General features: G+C 41.5%; 1 protein-coding gene across 2 annotated transcripts in view; it reads left to right on the plus strand.

The window, feature by feature from the left end:
• The window catches only part of glra4a (glycine receptor, alpha 4a), a 59,642-nt gene that overhangs the window by 33,077 nt on the left and 6,889 nt on the right, over positions 1 to 19,676 (plus strand). The window contains exons 4-9 of one of the 2 annotated variants that reach the window (XM_019870099.1): positions 606 to 829; positions 5,368 to 5,450; positions 9,854 to 9,991; positions 10,069 to 10,283; positions 14,946 to 15,095; positions 17,767 to 18,161. In XM_019870099.1, the coding sequence (XP_019725658.1) occupies positions 606 to 829; positions 5,368 to 5,450; positions 9,854 to 9,991; positions 10,069 to 10,283; positions 14,946 to 15,095; positions 17,767 to 17,913 (957 nt within the window). In that variant the 3' untranslated portion in view covers positions 17,914 to 18,161. Of the gene's footprint in view, positions 1 to 605; positions 830 to 5,367; positions 5,451 to 9,853; positions 9,992 to 10,068; positions 10,284 to 14,945; positions 15,096 to 17,766; positions 18,162 to 19,676 lie in introns of those variants that run through there. The other variant, XM_019870100.1, reaches the window with a different exon arrangement.

The following is a 19,676-nucleotide window of genomic DNA, read 5'->3' on the forward strand; positions in this document are numbered from 1 at the left end:
ATATATATATATATATATGATTCATCCATGAATCTACAAAAGAATCGCCAGATGATTTTATTATTAAAATAACGGGTAGTGGTGGCCCAGGTTGAAACGAAGTTGGAACGTTTTGGCCTTCATTCCATGAGGTACATCGGGCAGGAAAGACACCGCTCGTCACCAACCAGCACAATAAAGCTACAGTGAAGCATGTTCATGATTCAGGCTGTTTTCTCCAGCTGGAATGTATTTTGGGTTGATCCGAGGCACTTGTTTGCAGGTGTGTGTGTGTGTGTGTGTGTGTGTGTGTGTGTGTGTGTGTGTGTGTGTGTGTGTGTGTGTGTGTGTGTGATTTAACTTGAGTTTGAATGTGATTGCTCAGTTCTGAAAACAGTTACAAGAAAGTGTGCAACTTGCGTAAATACTTTATTTCAGTTGAGTGTTACACACATATTGTTAGCGACTGCTTATACTCCTTGGTAATTGCTGCTTCATTGGTTAGCAATGAAACTCAAATGGTCTGTAACTCTTTAATGTCCATGAGGGAACAGTAACTTATTTTTTCTTTCTCACATGGCCCAGGCAACCAATTGTGACTAATTGCTTCTGCACCTACCATACAGGACTACAGGCTTAATGTGTTCCTACGCCAAAAATGGAACGACCCCCGTCTGGCGTACAGCGAATACCCGGACGACTCGCTGGATCTGGATCCGTCCATGCTGGACTCCATCTGGAAGCCCGATTTGTTTTTTGCCAACGAGAAGGGCGCCAACTTCCACGAGGTCACCACTGACAACAAGCTACTCAGGATTTTCCAGGATGGCAGCGTTCTGTACAGCATCAGGTAATTTGTAATTTTGTTCTTTTCTGCATTTGCAGATGGAAACAAGCTTTACCGCAGTCCTGACCCTACGTACTGTGTTTCATTTGACTGATTTATCTCTATAGTCTCGAAATATTTTTCATTCAAATATGTATTGTATTGTCTAATTTTTAGAGACCATTTCACAATTAAAGGCCTTTTCACACTGCACATACTTTGCTTTACCTGCTAGTTGGTCTAGCCCCAAAACTAATAGACACGGTTACTGACGACACTGCAACGATGCTCTCAAATTGATTTTTTTTTTCAATTGGAGGGAAACGTCACGGTGCAGAGAATGCCCACCTTGTGTGACACGACACAGTTCCGTCCTCAAGCCCTCGTAGCACATACACAATGAACGGGTTCATCGACAACAAACTGCACATTGCTAAAGCACAGTGTGGAGAGACTTCAACTTGGCAACCGCGGGAAAAAAAATAAAATAAAATCCGTGTAAAATTCTAATACAGCAACATGCACAATGCATATAATATTACCGGTACTTCACACTCTGGTAGCAGATAATATCATAATATCATAAAGAATGCCCTCCAGTCTCTCTCTCTCTCTCTCTCTCTCTCTCTCTCTCTCTCTCTCTCTCTCTCTCTCTCTCTCTCTCTCTCTCTCTCCCTCTCTCTTTCTCTATCTCTCTCTCTCTCTCTCTCTCTCTCTCTCTCTCTCTCTCTGTGTATTATAGATTATAAAATGTTGGTCTTGAAATAGGTCTTAAAATAATGACTAAGTCGGTGAAATATAAATATAGTAAAACAGAAAGTCTGCATTTTATGTCCAGTGTAATCATTAGGAACAGTACCAAAGTAAGTACAGTATAATCAGTTGATTTTCTTTCCACGTTCGGAAGCCCACTCGATGAGAGGTCACTTGATTGTGGTGGAGGGGCTTGTGTGTCCAAATGATCCCAGAAGCCTTGTTGCCTGGGTGCGTTAAGGTAAACAAGTCCATGGTGAGGGACCAGACAAAGTATGGTTCCAGACCCGCTGTGATGACAAACATAAATGGGAATGAACATATTTTCTGTCATAATGAGACATATGACACCAGGAAGGAAAATCAACAACATGAGAATTTTTGGGTTCATTTTTCAATGAAGACGTATAGATACACGTGCGGTCCTCATGATATTATAGGCAAATATTTTTGGTCTGTGCAACAGTGATTGGGGTAACCATACCCCTGAGGGATATACAGAAGAATCACTGAATTCAATGTTCAAAAGTTGCATAATGTGACTTGGAGCTTTTTTCTTTAAATTCACTTCAATACACATGCTAAGTATGTATTTACCTTTTAAGTACAATACATTTGTATATGATCATTTAGAACCATTTGGTTTTAAAATATGTTATATATTTACAGTATTTAATTCAACAATAGGCACAAGTGTAACTTTGTATAAGAAATGGAAGTATGCTCTGCTAATAAACCATAAATTGTAATGTGGGCCACCACAGTGTAATACTGGCTACGTGGGTTGCATGGCTCAGTGGTAGAGTGGTCGTTTGTGTCAAAGTGTCCTTGAGCAAGACACTGAACCCCCATTTTCTCCTGGTGCTGCGCCACCAGTAGGTGAATTAGGTAACAGTGTGGAGTGCTTTGCGTACCCAAGGTAGAAAAGCACTATACAAGTAACCGCCCATTTCCCATTTAGTTAATACATCTGCCTCACCGCTCAAACCGCAGCCGTGGGTTCTCTCCTGCTATTCCGGTTGCCTCCCATATTCCAAAAAGATGCATATTAGATTCATTGAAGACTCTTAAATTGTCCTTGGGTATGAATGCGAGCATATACTGTCCTGTCGTTGTCCCTGTGCCCTGCAATGGTTTGGCGGCCACAAAGTCAGCTGGAACAGACACCAGCTCACTCAGACCCTAATGAATATGAGCGGCATCGGAAGTGGATGGATTTCTGATATGGCACCAAAGAATGTGCCTCCTCTAAATAGACGTCAAGCAACAATGTGAGGAGATGAGATCATTTGTAGGTGAGTCAGAGACATTCTGTCAAATGGCCACCCCTGAGCATTTTACCAGTTGCAGCAATCGCGTCGCCTCTGGCCTGCGCGCCTCGGCAGATAATTACATTGCTCTCGGCACGCTCCCAAATTGGTCCCTGTCCTCCCAGCATTCCCGCCATATTGATTCCACAACAAATAAGCAGAGGTGCACAGCGCAATAACTGGTCCATATGTGGGGTTTTGCAGTGTTCGGGGTGGATTAAACACAAACAAACAAGCCCATTGTTGGATCAGAGATCATTTTCATGAGTGATAATAGGTTGGAATTGGTCATCCCGAAAAAAAGGTCACAGTAAGTATTGTCTAGTAAACTACAATTCTAGAACGACGGGTCAACTTTCCTTCTTCTGTATGGCCAAACAGTATTCATGAAATAAATACATTTGAAATAAACCTTGAAAGCTCATGTATGAAATGAATAATTATGAAAAGTTATGGATATTTCAATAATATTAAAAAAAAACAATTACAATGTAGTTTCACTGAATTTTCTTTTTTTAAGCACTCCCATTTTTATTTTATTTCATGAATGAAAATGTTTTTCAATTTTAGTTTTACTGATTTCATTAAATTTTGTGAACCAGAACAACCTTGGACACCATATGAACTTGTACTTTTACTCCGATGAATGGCACCGACATGCTCTTTTTGACGCTGAAATGGATAGCACACTGTCGTCGGTGAGCAGCTGTTATACTTCGCCAAATTACTCAAACAACTCATCCAAGCAATTTATAAATACCTGTGAGAAAATGTCCTCCACCATCTTGATACTGGAAGCGTGGTTGCCTTAACAGTGTACCTGTGGTGGTCAGAAGGAAAAATATGTATGGGTTAGTCAGATGAGGTGATAATAAAAAAAATTGCCACTGTGACGCAGGGTACATCCTTTCTGTTAAAATAAATACATGATTGATTGATAGATAGATAGATAGAACGATAGATAGACAATATGGGATATGTTATTGAGGTCTGTGGGAATGAAAAGTACACAAAAATGTTTCATTTGTTATTTTAACTGTATTTGGATGCATGTAAACTGTACGGCACCTGCTTATTAGGGTTACCTACCAAGAGAAAAGAAAAAATGAAAAGATAGATTTTACATCTCGAGGCCAGCGATCTGCAGTCTGACTCAATAGCAGCTGGCGGGCCCCAGTCAATGACTTGACATCACATTTGTTTCTAACATTGCACCATGTATTAAAAATATCCGGGGGGATTATTTTGGCACATACATTTTTACAAGACTAGACATAAAAATCGTAACGGCAGATATTTATCAAACTTTACAATACTGCTTTGTTTCCCCATCAATACCTCGAAATAGGCCGCCGCTGATGCATTTTGTGGCCACTCCACCTTTATGGGGTCTCACAAATGTCTCTGTACAATCCACCAAGGTTGAATCAAGACAACCAGACTTTTCTTGTTTAAGACATTTCGCCTTTAATACAAAACGCATTCAGTTCAAAATGTTAGGTGTGGAGTCTCCCTATTTGTCCCTCTGATGGATATGCCCACAACAATGGTGTTGTTGTTGCCTCATGTGGCTGGTGGACAACCGTCCTGCATACCAACATGACATTCACCCACTGGGTGACTGCTCATGGAATGAGGCAATCTTTGGGGAAAGGGATGTCAGGACATTGTTATGAAGGGGCAGTGGTAGAGTTGTCGCCTCGCAACCCAAAGTTTGTGGACTCAATCTTCAACCTTTGCGACCATGCCAAAGTGTCCTTGAGCAAGATCGTGAATATCCAGTTGTTCCTGATGCAGCGTCATCAGTAAGCAAATGAAGAAACAGTGTTAAAGCACTTTGAGCACCTGAAAGGTGGAAAAGTGTGATACAGGTGAAAGACCACTTACTATTTATAAGCAGACCATCGGTGATGCCTCAAACCGCCACCTCTATTTCGAGACGGCTTTTCAAGTTTGACGTAGAGTCCTCACTTTCCAGAATTTGGATGATATTGTCCTCAAAGTAATCGGGTTTGAAATGCATTGGTATGGGTCTGTTGCAAACAAAAAGTCCAGTTGCCTAGAATTGATCTTTGAGGATTACCATGACATGGATGACTGAGAATCTCCAGACCTTTTTTTTCTTGGTTTTTTTTTCAATTTTCCCTTTATTTCCTGCCACATTTCGAATATCTGTTTATGTGTTCAATAAACAAATAAACAAACAAACATATTCTCTATTTACAACAATCGTTTGGTTTAACCGCTGGATTCAATGACATTGCTTTTTTAAGTAATCGAGAAAAAAAAGACAAAAACGTGTGACGTTGCGACCCAAACGACATTATTTTCAGCCACTCTTTACAAGAGTGATGAAAAATTCCATTCATGCAAGCGAATGCCGATTGATCATTTCCCTGCCTTATGTCTTATTTCTTTGCGTTTTTTTTTTCATGCTTTCTGCTGTCGCTCGTTGCAGTTCTTTCTCTCCTGCACTTTCAATCTGTTTTTCCGTCTCAGGCTTACTCTCATCCTGTCCTGCCCCATGGACTTGAAGAATTTCCCCATGGACATTCAGACGTGCACCATGCAGCTTGAGAGCTGTGAGTCGTCTTCTCGTCTTCCTCTCACCCTTTTGGCTGTCTTGCCTGTTTTTCCCTCTGTGCCTCATATACACTGTGAAGTGTCCAATTAGGAGAGATTGGGGATACACTGTATCTCCACTGAAGAGTAAATATATTGTGTTGTTGATGTTATATTCATCAATCCATTTATGGAGGCCTCGTTGACCTTTTCCGAATTGCATCCCCTGCGTCTTGACTATTTCTTATTAAGTTTTGTGATGCGAGAAAAAGCATCTCCTTTGCATTAAGTCTATTAAACCACTTTAAAAGGCTAGTTTATCTTTTACTGATAAAGTCAATGGGAGAAAAAAATGGGCTTCCCGTGCCGTCGGAACCGATCGATTTTGCCCCATCGAGTCAATTTCCAGTGTAGAAATAATAACACTTTCATTTTTTTGCAGCGATTATGAAAGCTGATCCCTGTCTTGGTGCCTGGCAGTGACCCGGCCCTTTGTCACAGGGACAAAGGTGGTGTTTGTTGCCACTAACCCCACGCCCCCCCAGGCCCCCCACAGACACACTCGTGCACACACACACACACACACACACACACACACACACACACACACACACACACACACACACATTTGACAATAAAGTTGTACTTGACTTGACCTGTCTTGACACACACTCACACAAAACCAATTCAAGCTTGGCGCTCCTATCTCTACCAGTGTGTGCTTATCTAATGGCACACAAACAAAAGGTATTGTTTTGCTCCGAGCCAGCTGTGCCCTCTTTGCACTGGAGACAATATCATTTATTTCAAATGTATCATAAAAAAATCCAGTATATTTTGTGCAGACGTGCAGCAGCCAACATAAATTATCAAATAGGTTGACGCTTTAATCCCTCACTGGTAATCATAGGGCTATAGATGTGCTTTTAAAGCAAATGCACGAAGCAATTTTAGCTTTGCTTGTATTGCGTTAGCTTCAGAAATTCTTGAACTCATTTTATTTCAAGGCAGTCACATTATGTGAATGGAACTCATTGACAGAAAAGTTAAAGAAAGAACAACATTGATCTAGAAAATTAGAGCACTGAACACAAACAAAAACAGGAAAAAGTCTATGAAAAGTAACTTCTATATTTATGTTTGTATTTGCGCATACACTGGACTTCTGCCATTTACATCGGACAGGGACTAGGCCAGCCCACAAGTCGTGAAAATCTGCGCATAATTGACATTGACATTATAGAAATGAAAACGAAATGAAAAAAATATACTGTGTGTATATGTGTACGTATGTATGTATGTATGTACACATACATGGTAAGGTATGTATGTACACATAAAGCAGTTTCATTGGAATTTGTATGATTGTACACATGCAAGGTATGGGGAGTGGGGGCGGGTAAATTGTTCTAAATCATAAAATGAAGATTGATAAATTCTGAGTGTCCACAAAGCATTCAAATTGTACAAATACATTACAGTTAGCACTCGTTGCAGTTATATGTGAGTGAAACCACAATGGGCAAAATGTATGATAACAAAACCCAAAAGGGGCGAATCACCTTGGCTCGTGCCGAACATCGAGAGGATGTTGGCGGTTTTACTGCTACTACTGTCGCCATGGCAACATGAAAGAGAGTGGCAAGGAAAAAAAACAAAACAAAACAATAACAGACTTTACCTTTGGGAGTGTGAGGGGGTTGCCAAATCCAAGGCCACTGTTTTTCTTGTTTTTCATCTTGCAGCTTTCATGTTGGAGGGTGAAAAACACACACACACACACACACACACACACACACACACACACACACACACACACACACGATATACAGTACTGTATATAAATACTGCTTCCCTGGAGCCATAAGTGCTCACAAATCTGCTCTGTGTAGTAACGCAGGCACATGGTAAGGTTTACTAGCTCAGGGTCATTTTAACATGAAAACGGGAGCTGCTTTGACAAACACTCGTTACTTTATCTTCTGTATTCCCGTCACTTTAAGGGAGCGCTTTTATTGCACCTTGATCGCTACGACAATTACATACCAAGCCCTCTCAGCTGGAAAGACACAGAGAGAGAGAGAGAGAGAGAGAGAGAGAGAGAGAGAGAGAGAGAGAGAGAGAGAGGGGCAGAGAGACAGACAGAAAGAAAGAAAGAACGAAAGAAAGAAAGAGGGAACAAAATCATTAATTATCTCAGGAAGAAAGCATTGCCACGCTCCAGGTAAATGGCAGAGAATTCCCCTCATGAGCAAGATGAAGTGGATTTTAGTGGAGTTGTGTTTCCAGCCAGTTGCTACTGGCGAGGCTAGAACAACTTGAATAATTAATGTGAGGCCTTATGGGTCCGGGTGGACATCAGTATTATTCAAATCTGTTCGGAATTCTGCATTGTTGTTGAATGTGGCATGCATTTTTAATGCATCTACTGTATAATCAGGCAGCAGAGAGAAAAAAACGTACAGAGCAGATACAAAACATTGCATGTGTGAGCACTATAAATGGACTTGTACTTAGCAAGACATTTCAAAAGCTTGCAAAAAAAGTGTTTTTCATCAATTACTTATGGGCACATATTCCGCTAAATTGCTTCAAGTATGTTTTCACTGACACACAAGACGATATGCTTGTCGTGTGCCTTCTCACTGTTCCAAAACCTTTGCGGGCAACACGGTTGTTGCTGTTCCATGTGACCTTTACTGTGACAGGCGCCTTGGCAGAGGTCAGGTCATCAGAAGGCCAGCGCTACCGTCTTCACTTCCATTATTCCCTGCGTCTAATGAGTCGAAATGTCTCTCCTACATAGTTTGATCTCACATCTCAATCAGGGAAGCGAACAGGAAGAAATTACGAAAGATTGAAATTGTGTCCTTGTGGGGTAAAAGCATCGCACGTCATCCATTTAATGAGAAAAACACCAGGCTACAATTCAATTTATTCTGAGTGCGTGTGTCACGGTAAATGTCGTCACCAACAAAGCAGACGTGGCGTCTGTTAAGCTGACCATTTGGGTGGGAAGAAAAACATTGCTATATATTTCAACAATGACTAGAGCAGAATAAGATAATTGTGAGAAAACAAAAGATAGTGAGGAATGTGTCATTCACATAAGTGAACAAATAAATGGGTCCATGAAATAGACAGCTCCCGTTCCCATCACATGGTAGGACAAGTTGTTCAATTAGGTTATTGACGCTGTCTTTCACAAACAGGATTCGAGTGAACTCCTCGACTCATTTGAACACTGTTGCCTACCAAAGCAGCAGCATCGACAGAGGCATAGCAGTCTCTCAGATTGATTTAATTAAGTGTGTGGAGACTTGCCTCATATTGTAAAGTTGCTCCCTACGCAGCATTAAATGTGATATTACGTTATGACCAGGCCTCCACCAGATCTCTTCAATCCATTAACAGTTGACTAAACAAATAAGTTAGCGAGGTGCCATGCATCATATACAGTGCTGAGTGAGTGACATTGAGAAAAAAGTAAAGAAAAAGGTGCAAAGGTTTACCCCAACCACACACACACACACACACACACACACACACACACACACACACACACAAACAAAAATCCATCATTGATAGTGCAAGAAGTTTTTGGAGAGTACATTGAGCTGGACGTGTGAAGAATTTCAAGTCAATCTGACGTGTTTTGTGAGAACCTTCTCCTATAAAACTGGGTTACCGCGTACATACGGATGAGTACCGAGCCCCGGGACTAAACTGGCTCAGGGGCTGCATTTAAAAACTGCTTTACATTATTTTGGGATGTGCATTGGTCCTATAAAAGGCAAAACGTGTGTCGATATATTTTAAAGAGAAATTATTATATTCGGGGTGGCCCAGTGATCCAGTGGTTAGCGCGTCGACCTCACAGTGCAGAGGTCGTGGGTTCGATACTGGCTCCGACCTTCCTGTGTGGAGTTTTCATGTTCTACCCGGGCCTGCGTGGGTTTTCTCCAGATACACCGATTTCCTCCCACATTCCAAAATCATGCATGGCAGGCTGATTGAACATTCTAAATTGTCTCTCGTGTGAGTGTGAGCGCGGATAGTTGTTTGTCTCTGTGTGCCCTGCAATTGGCTGGCAACCGGTTCAGTGTCCCCCGCCTACTGCCCGAAGACAGCTGGGATAGGCTCCATCATGCCCCGCAACCCATGTGAGGATAAAGCGGATCAGAAAACGGATGGATGGATGGATGATTATCTTCAGTTGCCCTCACATCTTTGAAATCAAAAAACTAAGTTTTGGTTTTGAGTGACACTGTCAGACAGGTATTAATTAATCCAACACTATTCATTTTTTTTTTGTTTGTTTTACAGTTATCATTTACTGTGTCAAACAACCTGAAGGAAACACGCCAGAGGATCATCTTGTCTCCCCACTCATTTAATCCCTTCTTTGCCACTCCTCCCACAGTCGGCTACACCATGAACGACCTGATCTTCGAGTGGCTTTCTGAGAATCCCGTCCAAGTAGCCGACGACCTCACCCTGCCCCAGTTTGTGCTTAAAGACGAGATGGATTTGGGCTACTGCACTAAGTATTACAACACAGGTAACACACCAAACAGGCCTTTGATCGATTCAACTGTCACAATGAGTAATGGGATACCCGTGTGGTGTAAAATGCAGGTAAATTCACCTGCATAGAGGTGAAGTTCCACCTGGAGCGTCAGATGGGCTACTACTTGATCCAGATGTACATTCCTTCGCTCCTCATCGTCATCCTCTCGTGGGTGTCTTTCTGGATCAACATGGACGCCGCCCCCGCCAGGGTGGGCCTGGGCATCACCACTGTGCTCACCATGACCACGCAGAGCTCCGGCTCGCGGGCCTCCCTGCCAAAGGTGAGGCATATCTACGAGGAGTTCACAGTGGGAAATGATTTAAAAAAAAAAAAACTAGCATGACAAAATATTACTTTGTCTACACTTGTGTCTGTTTAGTTTTCACAATATATTTTTTTGTTATGTCATTACAAAAGCTTTTGTTAAACGTGTTTTAAGTAATGCCTTACTCACTCACCCTTTGACGACATAAACGGCGAGGCAAGAGGAAGTACTGTGTTAGCGGCCTTTTATAAGTTTTGTGATTGAAATAACTAACCACAATTTCGGACTTATAAATACTTACTTCGTTTTGCTAGGGGCTAGAATCATATTTCTCAAAACTCCAAAGCGTATTGTCTATAGTATTATTGTGCGATTGACACAGATTTTCTGTTTATGGAAGCAGTGTGTGGAAAAAAGCAAACACCTGTAAAGAGAATTTATACTCAGAATACCAGCATTTAAGACAAAACAGTTTTACCCACACTTTTGTACGGATCCAATTTCCAGCGGAAGACGAATCACCTGAGCCCCACTTTGTCAAAAACCTCAGAGAGTAATCAAGTACTTTTTATGCCACTTGTCAGAGGCTAATACTGTTATACAATGCTAATCTGCGTTACAGATATCAATTCAGCTCTTGTTACCTTTTGGCTTTGATATGATGATAGTTCAGACAGTGAGTGAGTCAGTGTTATTCAGCTGCTGGACACCGGCCATAGCTTGAAAGTGCCTCTGGATCTCCTCCAAGTCATGATTGGAAAAAAGTATATGAGGCAGGAATATGTTTATTCAATTCAGAATAGCGTGCTCTCTCTCTCTCTCTCTCTCTCTCTCTCTCTCTCTCTCCCTCTCTCTCTCTCTCTCTCTCACACACACACACATTTGCAGAAATAGGGAGATATGAAAAAAACGTACTGTTTTTTTTAAGTATAATTATGTCAATTCAGATATCGATATCAATTTATCTACCCATCCTATCTAAAAAGCAGTCACGTGGTCATCACAAAGTTAAACCCTTGCTAACGTGTGTTTCTGACATCGCAGCGAGTGGAATACTGTACAACCAAAACTGATTTCAAAACAGGAATTTTAGGTCAGACCTCACACTGAACTTTGACGTCCTCACATCTTCAATACCGCATGTCTGTATTCTCCTGCGGTGACACTCCGGTAATGGAGCCGTCATCAACATGCTCACTCACTTTCAGAGGAAAAAAAAAAAATCTTGTGGAATTGATTCCACATACTTGGCACAAGTGGAGAATCTGAATGGTTTATATTCAGACAGTTGCCGTCTCGCACCCACTTTCCTGTGACTGTCTTTGTAGACTGTTCTCACCTTTCATCTGCCAAAGAATGATCCATTATTTTGTGTCATAGCTGATATACCCCAGCCTCGAAAAGCCCAACACCGATGCTCAATATCAGGAGTTCACATTTGATTAAGTGAGGATCAGGAGAAGGATTGATTGGCCTAGTCCTCCAAAGTCTTTCAATGATGTCAAAAAGGGGGCACTCTGGAGTCGGGGGTTGGTTATTCGGTGATGAAATTGTGACGTGGCGTGAATGTAGGACAAAGCTTGAGGCGAAAAAGTGCGAGGCAACAAAGTCCCAGGTCAGGTGAGGACAACAATAACAGATGAGGTCTTACCCTCTGCGTGAGAGCAAAGTCAGGCTGTTTTGTTGTCATCCGGAAAAGCAAACACATGTTCTGCTTGATTGGCCAGAGGATCAATGTGTTTTCGGGTATGAGACTGCAGCAAGTAACCATGGCAACTGAATATCCAGCTCATGGGCTACACCGACTACGCTAACAACTCAGGACGAACACACATAATGAATTGTGACCATGTAATGGATTGCATGGTTGTGTTGGGTCACATACTAGCTATTCTAGTCTGACACTGACATAATGATAGGCAAAACTAGGCACTGTTAAAACTAAATACTAGAATAACAAAATATGGTCGTTCGGGAGGAAGTAATTGCGCTTCTTTGTTTATTACTACTGCCAACTTGTTTTTTTAGATGGCCCTATCATACCAAGTAGCCTGGATGGAAATCATTTGCTTTTTTATGGTTATCATTGGGTAGGACTGGGCAATTAATAGAAATGTAATTGTGATTTTGATGTTGGTTTCTCATGATGATACATGATCAAACATAATTCAAGAAATGTACTGTACGCCGCGGTGTCCGTTCGAAAGCTGTAAGTTTGTGAAAGCTCGCGGAAGGCATTGTGCAGCAAAGCGTGTGACAAATGTTATTCTGCCCTCCCTGACCATGCTTTAAGTTGTTTCATGGCGCCGCAGTTGGAGTTTACTGTAAAATAAACACAAAAAAAGAGCTACGCATTGTTTATACAAGATATACTTTGTTTTTGAAGCATTGCTAGTGCTAATGCTAAAGTTAACGTGAAATTCCATTGACAGGATAATTGACGATGAGCACTGAGCAATGACAACCAAGAGCACAAGTCAGGCGACTGTACCACTACATCATCAGTGACTAATTTCATCATCAATTAAAAGAATTGTGATTATTATTTTCTCCATAATCGTCCAGGCCAATCATTACGGAAGTACAGTGGACTCGCGGTTACCATGTCTCTCATGAATTGGGAAGCTTAACCAAGACAAAAGCGGTGCTTTGCCACCATACTGCGACATATTGGTGGTAAGGAACTTTGTCGAAGTGAGTTCATGAGTTTTGTTTAGAGAAAGGAGTGCTTAAAAGGCAATGATAAACTTTTTAGGGAGGGACATTATTTTGTCATGGATTTTTGAATCGTGGGGTTCGAAGCTGCCAATCATTACCAATAGATGGGAAAAAAAAGCAAGTTTGGGTCTTAAAGACTGCATTTGAGATTATGATCGCTTCATGGACAACACGTCATCTTTCTCACCGGGTGCTTTTTGTGTTCTTTAGCCATCATCACAAAATCTATACTAATTGTAACCTGCTTCACAGTACATCAAGTATCACTAGTGTCCCAGTATCGTGGCAGATGGTGGAGAAAAAACATTGTCTCCACGCCATCGGCTGCAATCGGCGTTTGTGACCACAAACACAATAGAGACATCTGTTTTGTTACATTTGCACTAACTACGTCCATTCCATTTAATCGCTGCCCACACACTTTTATTTCAACATTATCTTTTTTCATTTGATTGTAAAGCAAAAAGCACGGGCAAGTTTGTCCTTAAGGATGGCAGGTTATGACAAACAGTTTATGACTTGATTTACGAATAGATTTATACTATTTGCCTTCAAGCTTTATTATGTAGAAATGAGTACTGTTTTCCTGGATGGGTTAGAGGTGGGGGGGGGGGTCGCCATGAATAAAAAATGCAGTATTAATAAAGATGAGTTAAGGAGTTTACAGACTCCCTGGAATGTTATACAAGCATGGAGGTGATTGAGAGGCTCTTATTTTTACCGGTGAAACGTCTCTGAAGTCAAACAGCTATCACACACTCTGTACAGTAAGTACATCTCATAAGACTTTTGTCCATTCCATTTTCTTTGGCACTTATTCCAATTTGGGTTGTTAATGAGTTGGACTCGATCCCGGCTGCCTTTGAGCAAGACGTGGGGTACACCCTGGACTGGTCAACAGCCAATTGCCGGGTACATACTGTTGAACTAGGGGTGAAAAATGACTCTTCAAGTCATTCAGGTCCCACAATCCAAAAAATGCTTGAGGAATCTCGAGTATCCGTTTATTTGGTGTTCACCATCAGGAAGACAGAGCAAGCTAATGGGACTTACCTCACTCAATCCATGGCCTCATGTCACCACGATCAATTTGCACTTATACAAACCAGAAATACTCTTCAAGAATGTAACAGCACGCAAGTGTGCTACGTACATCATATGAGGCAGTTCATAATCAATATTCACCTAATAACATGACAAAAAACGAACAACCAATCGGAGGATGGAATAATGTTCATGTTATTGTGGGCCAGTTAGCTGGCCCTGGAAGGATGGATGGAAAAGGATGAATTTGAAATCTCATTGGTCCCGTTGCTGCCATACTTGAAATTGCATCAGCCTGCATTCCTAATTCTAAAGGCTCTTGGAAGATTAGATTGTCATGAGCATGAAATGTGATTGGACAAAAACTCTAATATACATGTACTGGAAGTGGAGACAGTGCAGCCAAACTCCACGCAGGAAGCCCAGAGCCGGGTTTCCACCCATAGACATGAGAATCTCCGCGAGGAGAACATGATAACTTACCACTAGACCATGTTGCCGACGCTGAAAATGAAATTCTAAATTCAAACCCATTTGTCTATCAAACAGCTGAGCGAGAATGGGGGGGTGTCATTTCCTTTGTTCCTACTTCAGTATTTGTGTCTGTAACAGCCAGCAAAGTGCCATTCCATTGGATGAAAACAAGTCGCAACACGTGCTCAGTGGCCGTTGCTGATGCGTGGTGACACTCCTCTCATGAGCGACTCTTCCGGGGGGGTCTCCCCGAGCCCTAAATGTGACCTGTCTCGTGGCTATGTGTCAACTACCCTTGAATCCCACTGACTCATTACAATTCTCGGCCAAGCGAGAAAAGTGTGTCAAAACGTGGGAAAGATACTTCGTGCAATCTTATCGATTGCCTATTGATAAAGCCCACATGACCTTGTGCATCCGCGTGTGTGTGTTTGTGTGCAGGTGTCCTACGTGAAGGCCATTGACATCTGGATGGCGGTGTGTCTTCTGTTTGTGTTTGCCGCCCTGCTGGAGTACGCAGCGGTCAACTTTGTCTCGAGGCAGCACAAGGAGTTCATCAGGCTGAGGAAAAAGCAGCGGCAGCAAAGAATTGTGAGTGTAAATCAAACAGGTCTTTACACTTTGGCAAGAAAAACAAATACAAACTGCAGACTGCATAACTCTGACGTATGCCTCCCATTACGATGAACCACAGTATAAATTTCCAGGAAGTGACACCATCAATACGCTACGACTGGCTGTTATATGGCTTGAAAAAGATCTGCTCTGTGCCTTGTTGCCATGGTGACTGGTGACTCTTGAAGTAACCTTGCCATTCTGTGGCGTTTGAGATTCCATTTGCCACGGCGCAACAGCTAACCGGGTCAACCCTACAGCGACTCAAACCCGCAAAATTCATTCCACCAAATGCACCGTAGAACTTATTGCAATACTGTACAGGAAAGAGGTACATGGATCACTTCCAGGCCTGCTCCGTAAAACATGGATCAGGTGACTGTAATAGCAAGGGAATGTGGGCAACCGTCCAACAGACTTTGCATGCTAAATGGTCTAATTTCACAACAGCGACAAAGATACTGTCAGTACAAGGCGTTTGCGACGGAGTACACACAGGTGTTCCTCCATTTTTTTCAGTGTCAGACCCTCAAGCGTGTACATCAATCACCTGCCCACTGTAAATTTGAGACAGTGCATAAGCAAGTAAGTAGTTGTGACATTTTCTGTCATAGCTTCAATGTCATTCAAATGACGTTTCTTACAGATGCATTTGACCTGCTGCTATTCATGCAACCTGATTTTCTACTTTTTAGAAACAAAATTGGAGAATTCCTGGTGGGACACATTGTGATGGCCCATGAGCATATATTTTAAGTTGTTAGTGTCTAATCAGTACATAATGTTGTAAATGTAAAAGTCCTGGTGTTGAGTTCGGCAGGAAAAAAAAAGTTGGTCAACAAGACAAAATAATAAAAACCTTTCGGCCTTCACTCAAAACCTCATATATTTCTAACTGCGTGTTTTGATCACATTTTATTGACTTTGCTTCCAAACATAATCAAAACCCCAGCAGCTGTTCTGAACCCTGAAGAGGTGCACGTGAGCTGCATAAAATCAACGTATTTAATTTCTCCCCGGTTGAGCGTGCCTTGCGTGAAAGCAACAGAGGTACACAGTAATAAATCATGTGAATCTCCAGGTTACACAGTTTCTACCTGGAATAAAAATCTCATCTGATCGGAATGGTCTTTCCATGCTTTTCTTGCATGTCCTCTTCAGCACTTTTTTTAGCCTTGTGATAAAACGTCCCTGCTGAAGGTGAGGCATTATTTCTGTCATGCAAGTGCATGCTTGTTTACCATATTTCCTCATGTGGTGGACGCGGACATTTATACACTCAGCTCTGTATCCACATTACATAAGATCATCTTTTAAGAAGCGGAGTGCAAATTGGCTAAGCAGTTAACCATTTATTGCGGGAGGCATTTATTTGTCCTATGAAGTAGATGGTGAGTAATTTCAGGAAATACTGTAATTATCAAGAAGTTGAAGCACTGAAGTGTCCACGCAGGAATTTGCGATTCCGCAATCGTGTTATTTGCTGCGGAATTGAATGCAATCAGCGGAAATACGGGCGAGGTGCAGAATGACATTTACATGTGCTCATCCTGGTAGCTGGACGTCGCGGTGAGTCAGGCTACATTCACACGACAGGCGTGATGCCCAAATCCGCTTTTATTGTTGAATCCACTGTTTTTAGTGTACTCGTTCACAGTTAGAAAACAACTGCGTCCTCTCGTTAACTGAACGCGTCCGTCAAATAACACGCATGCGCACAAACAAGGACGTCGGGCGACACGCAGCAGTGTTTACGGAAGTAAATGAGATACAACGTGTAAGGGGTATTTTTTCTTAAATAATCTCATATCAAAAGACAACACGTGGGAGGTGGTGGAACTGTGATGGGTAAACGAGGCGACACTTTTGTTTCTCTTCATTTCATGAAGACGTCGAGTAAAGATGATGTCATGTTACGGAGACGTCTGCAAATCTGACGTCACGTCATTGCCCGTAATAAACGAACCGTCTGTGGTTGAATTACATTCATTATCATACTGTATGCAACATGTTTACAATATCCGGGTCAAGTGGCTAGTTTACACTTTAAATCTTAGCTTTAATATCACTTGCTCTGTTCTGCCTCAAACCCAAAGTTTGGTGAAATGTTTTGCACATTATAAGTCATGAAAATAAAATATATTGTGATTAATTATTAAACATACACGTCTTTAGAGGGACAAAGAGAACACTATTGGTTATTTTACCACCATGATCTTCCACATCGTTTTGGTTTTACAGATAATTTCCTCTTAACTGGTCATTTTAGGTCATTTTTTAATGCCTGCCGAAAATCAACTTTCAAGCCGCGGAATCAAGATTTGTTCTCTGCAGACTCAGTATTGTTCTCCGTGGAATCAACAATTTTTCTATGCAGATTCCTGGGACAACTAACTTTATATGCTCTTCCATTAATATCCCTTATAAGTCTTTCAGAAAAATAAGGACCCTTTACACTAAATCCAGACTGTGTATTCAGATTGTTTACATTTGATGAGAAGCTTTGCATCTTCATCCATTCTCTGGCGTGTCTGCAATAGTTTTTTTTTTTTTTTTTTTTTTTTTTAAGCCTAGAGCCAGGGCAAATTAGGCCCCCCAATTAAAGGAGCAGTGAGAATAATAATAATTGCAACTGTGTGTCTTGGAGGAACTCGCCTGTCTGAACGGGAGTGTCGAGTCGTTGCGGAACGTGAACGTCATTCCCGCTAGCGATACCACCTGCAGGAATGTGACTGAGCACTGCAGCGCCTGTATCAGGGTAAAGCGTGAACCCTGTGTGAACCCTCAACTTTGAACCCTCACTAACTGATCGTGATGACAGTTCAATTTCCCCTAACAAGCGCACTTTGTGTCAAAGCCCTCAAGAGTGTTGTAATCCTCCCTTTCTGACCTTGTTTTTGTGTCTTCACCTTATAAATGTGTGCTCTGTTCCACCATATCCCATTGTGTTGCCTGTTTTTAGGGAGTGTCCTCTACTCAGTGCAAATTTCTAACCCATGTTCTCTTTTGAGACAATCACACATATCACTTTTTTAATAAAAGAAGCAACCTTGCTCTTACATTACTCCATGTAACCCAGGATTTGTGAGATTTGTTGGAGGTTTATTTTGACCAGTAGAATTATATTAACATGGATATTGTTACCGTGCTAACAGTTATAACATCTTGTGCCTCCTAGACATGCACTAAAGGCCTCACGATTCGCAAAAGAGGAGCCATGAAAAGAAACATGGATCAGGTGACTGTAATAGCAAGGGAATGTGGGCAACCGTCCAACAGACTTTGCATGCTAAATGGTCTAATTTCACAACAGCGACAAAGATACTGTCAGTACAAGGCGTTTGCGACGGAGTACACACAGGTGTTCCTCCATTTTTTTCAGTGTCAGACCCTCAAGCGTGTACATCAATCACCTGCCCACTGTAAATTTGAGACAGTGCATAAGCAAGTAAGTAGTTGTGACATTTTCTGTCATAGCTTCAATGTCATTCAAATGACGTTTCTTACAGATGCATTTGACCTGCTGCTATTCATGCAACCTGATTTTCTACTTTTTAGAAACAAAATTGGAGAATTCCTGGTGGGACACATTGTGATGGCCCATGAGCATATATTTTAAGTTGTTAGTGTCTAATCAGTACATAATGTTGTAAATGTAAAAGTCCTGGTGTTGAGTTCGGCAGGAAAAAAAAAACATTTTAACGTGTTCTCTCCAGTGGTGACAACTTTGTACTTTTATTTGCTATATTTGACAGCTTTTTCAGGCTCAAGCAGTTTTTCACCCCAATATTTATCTAGCTACTTTTAAACTTTATTTGGTAACTCAGACGTGAAAACTAATTTTCATCACAATAAATCATTTCTTTGGGGCCTGTCCTCCTCGCTTCAAAAGTGCAATGAGTCATGTTTCAAGTTTTTTTTGTCTTTGTTTTTTGACAAAACCTTTAAAAACATTTGATTTAGAGTACAGTTGTAACCCTTTAACCTCCTGGGACCTGGCGTCCACATGTGTGGACCTTTCGGCCTTCACTCAAAACCTCATATATTTCTAACTGCGTGTTTTGATCACATTTTATTGACTTTGCTTCCAAACATAATCAAAACCCCAGCAGCTGTTCTGAACCCTGAAGAGGTGCACGTGAGCTGCATAAAATCAACGTATTTAATTTCTCCCCGGTTGAGCGTGCCTTGCGTGAAAGCAACAGAGGTACACAGTAATAAATCATGTGAATCTCCAGGTTACACAGTTTCTACCTGGAATAAAAATCTCATCTGATCGGAATGGTCTTTCCATGCTTTTCTTGCATGTCCTCTTCAGCACTTTTTTTAGCCTTGTGATAAAACGTCCCTGCTGAAGGTGAGGCATTATTTCTGTCATGCAAGTGCATGCTTGTTTACCATATTTCCTCATGTGGTGGACGCGGACATTTATACACTCAGCTCTGTATCCACATTACATAAGATCATCTTTTAAGAAGCGGAGTGCAAATTGGCTAAGCAGTTAACCATTTATTGCGGGAGGCATTTATTTGTCCTATGAAGTAGATGGTGAGTAAT

This window comes from Hippocampus comes, unplaced genomic scaffold, assembly GCF_001891065.2.
Source record: "Hippocampus comes isolate QL1 unplaced genomic scaffold, H_comes_QL1_v1.1 scaffold9, whole genome shotgun sequence".
Taxonomy (NCBI): Eukaryota; Metazoa; Chordata; class Actinopteri; order Syngnathiformes; family Syngnathidae; genus Hippocampus; species Hippocampus comes.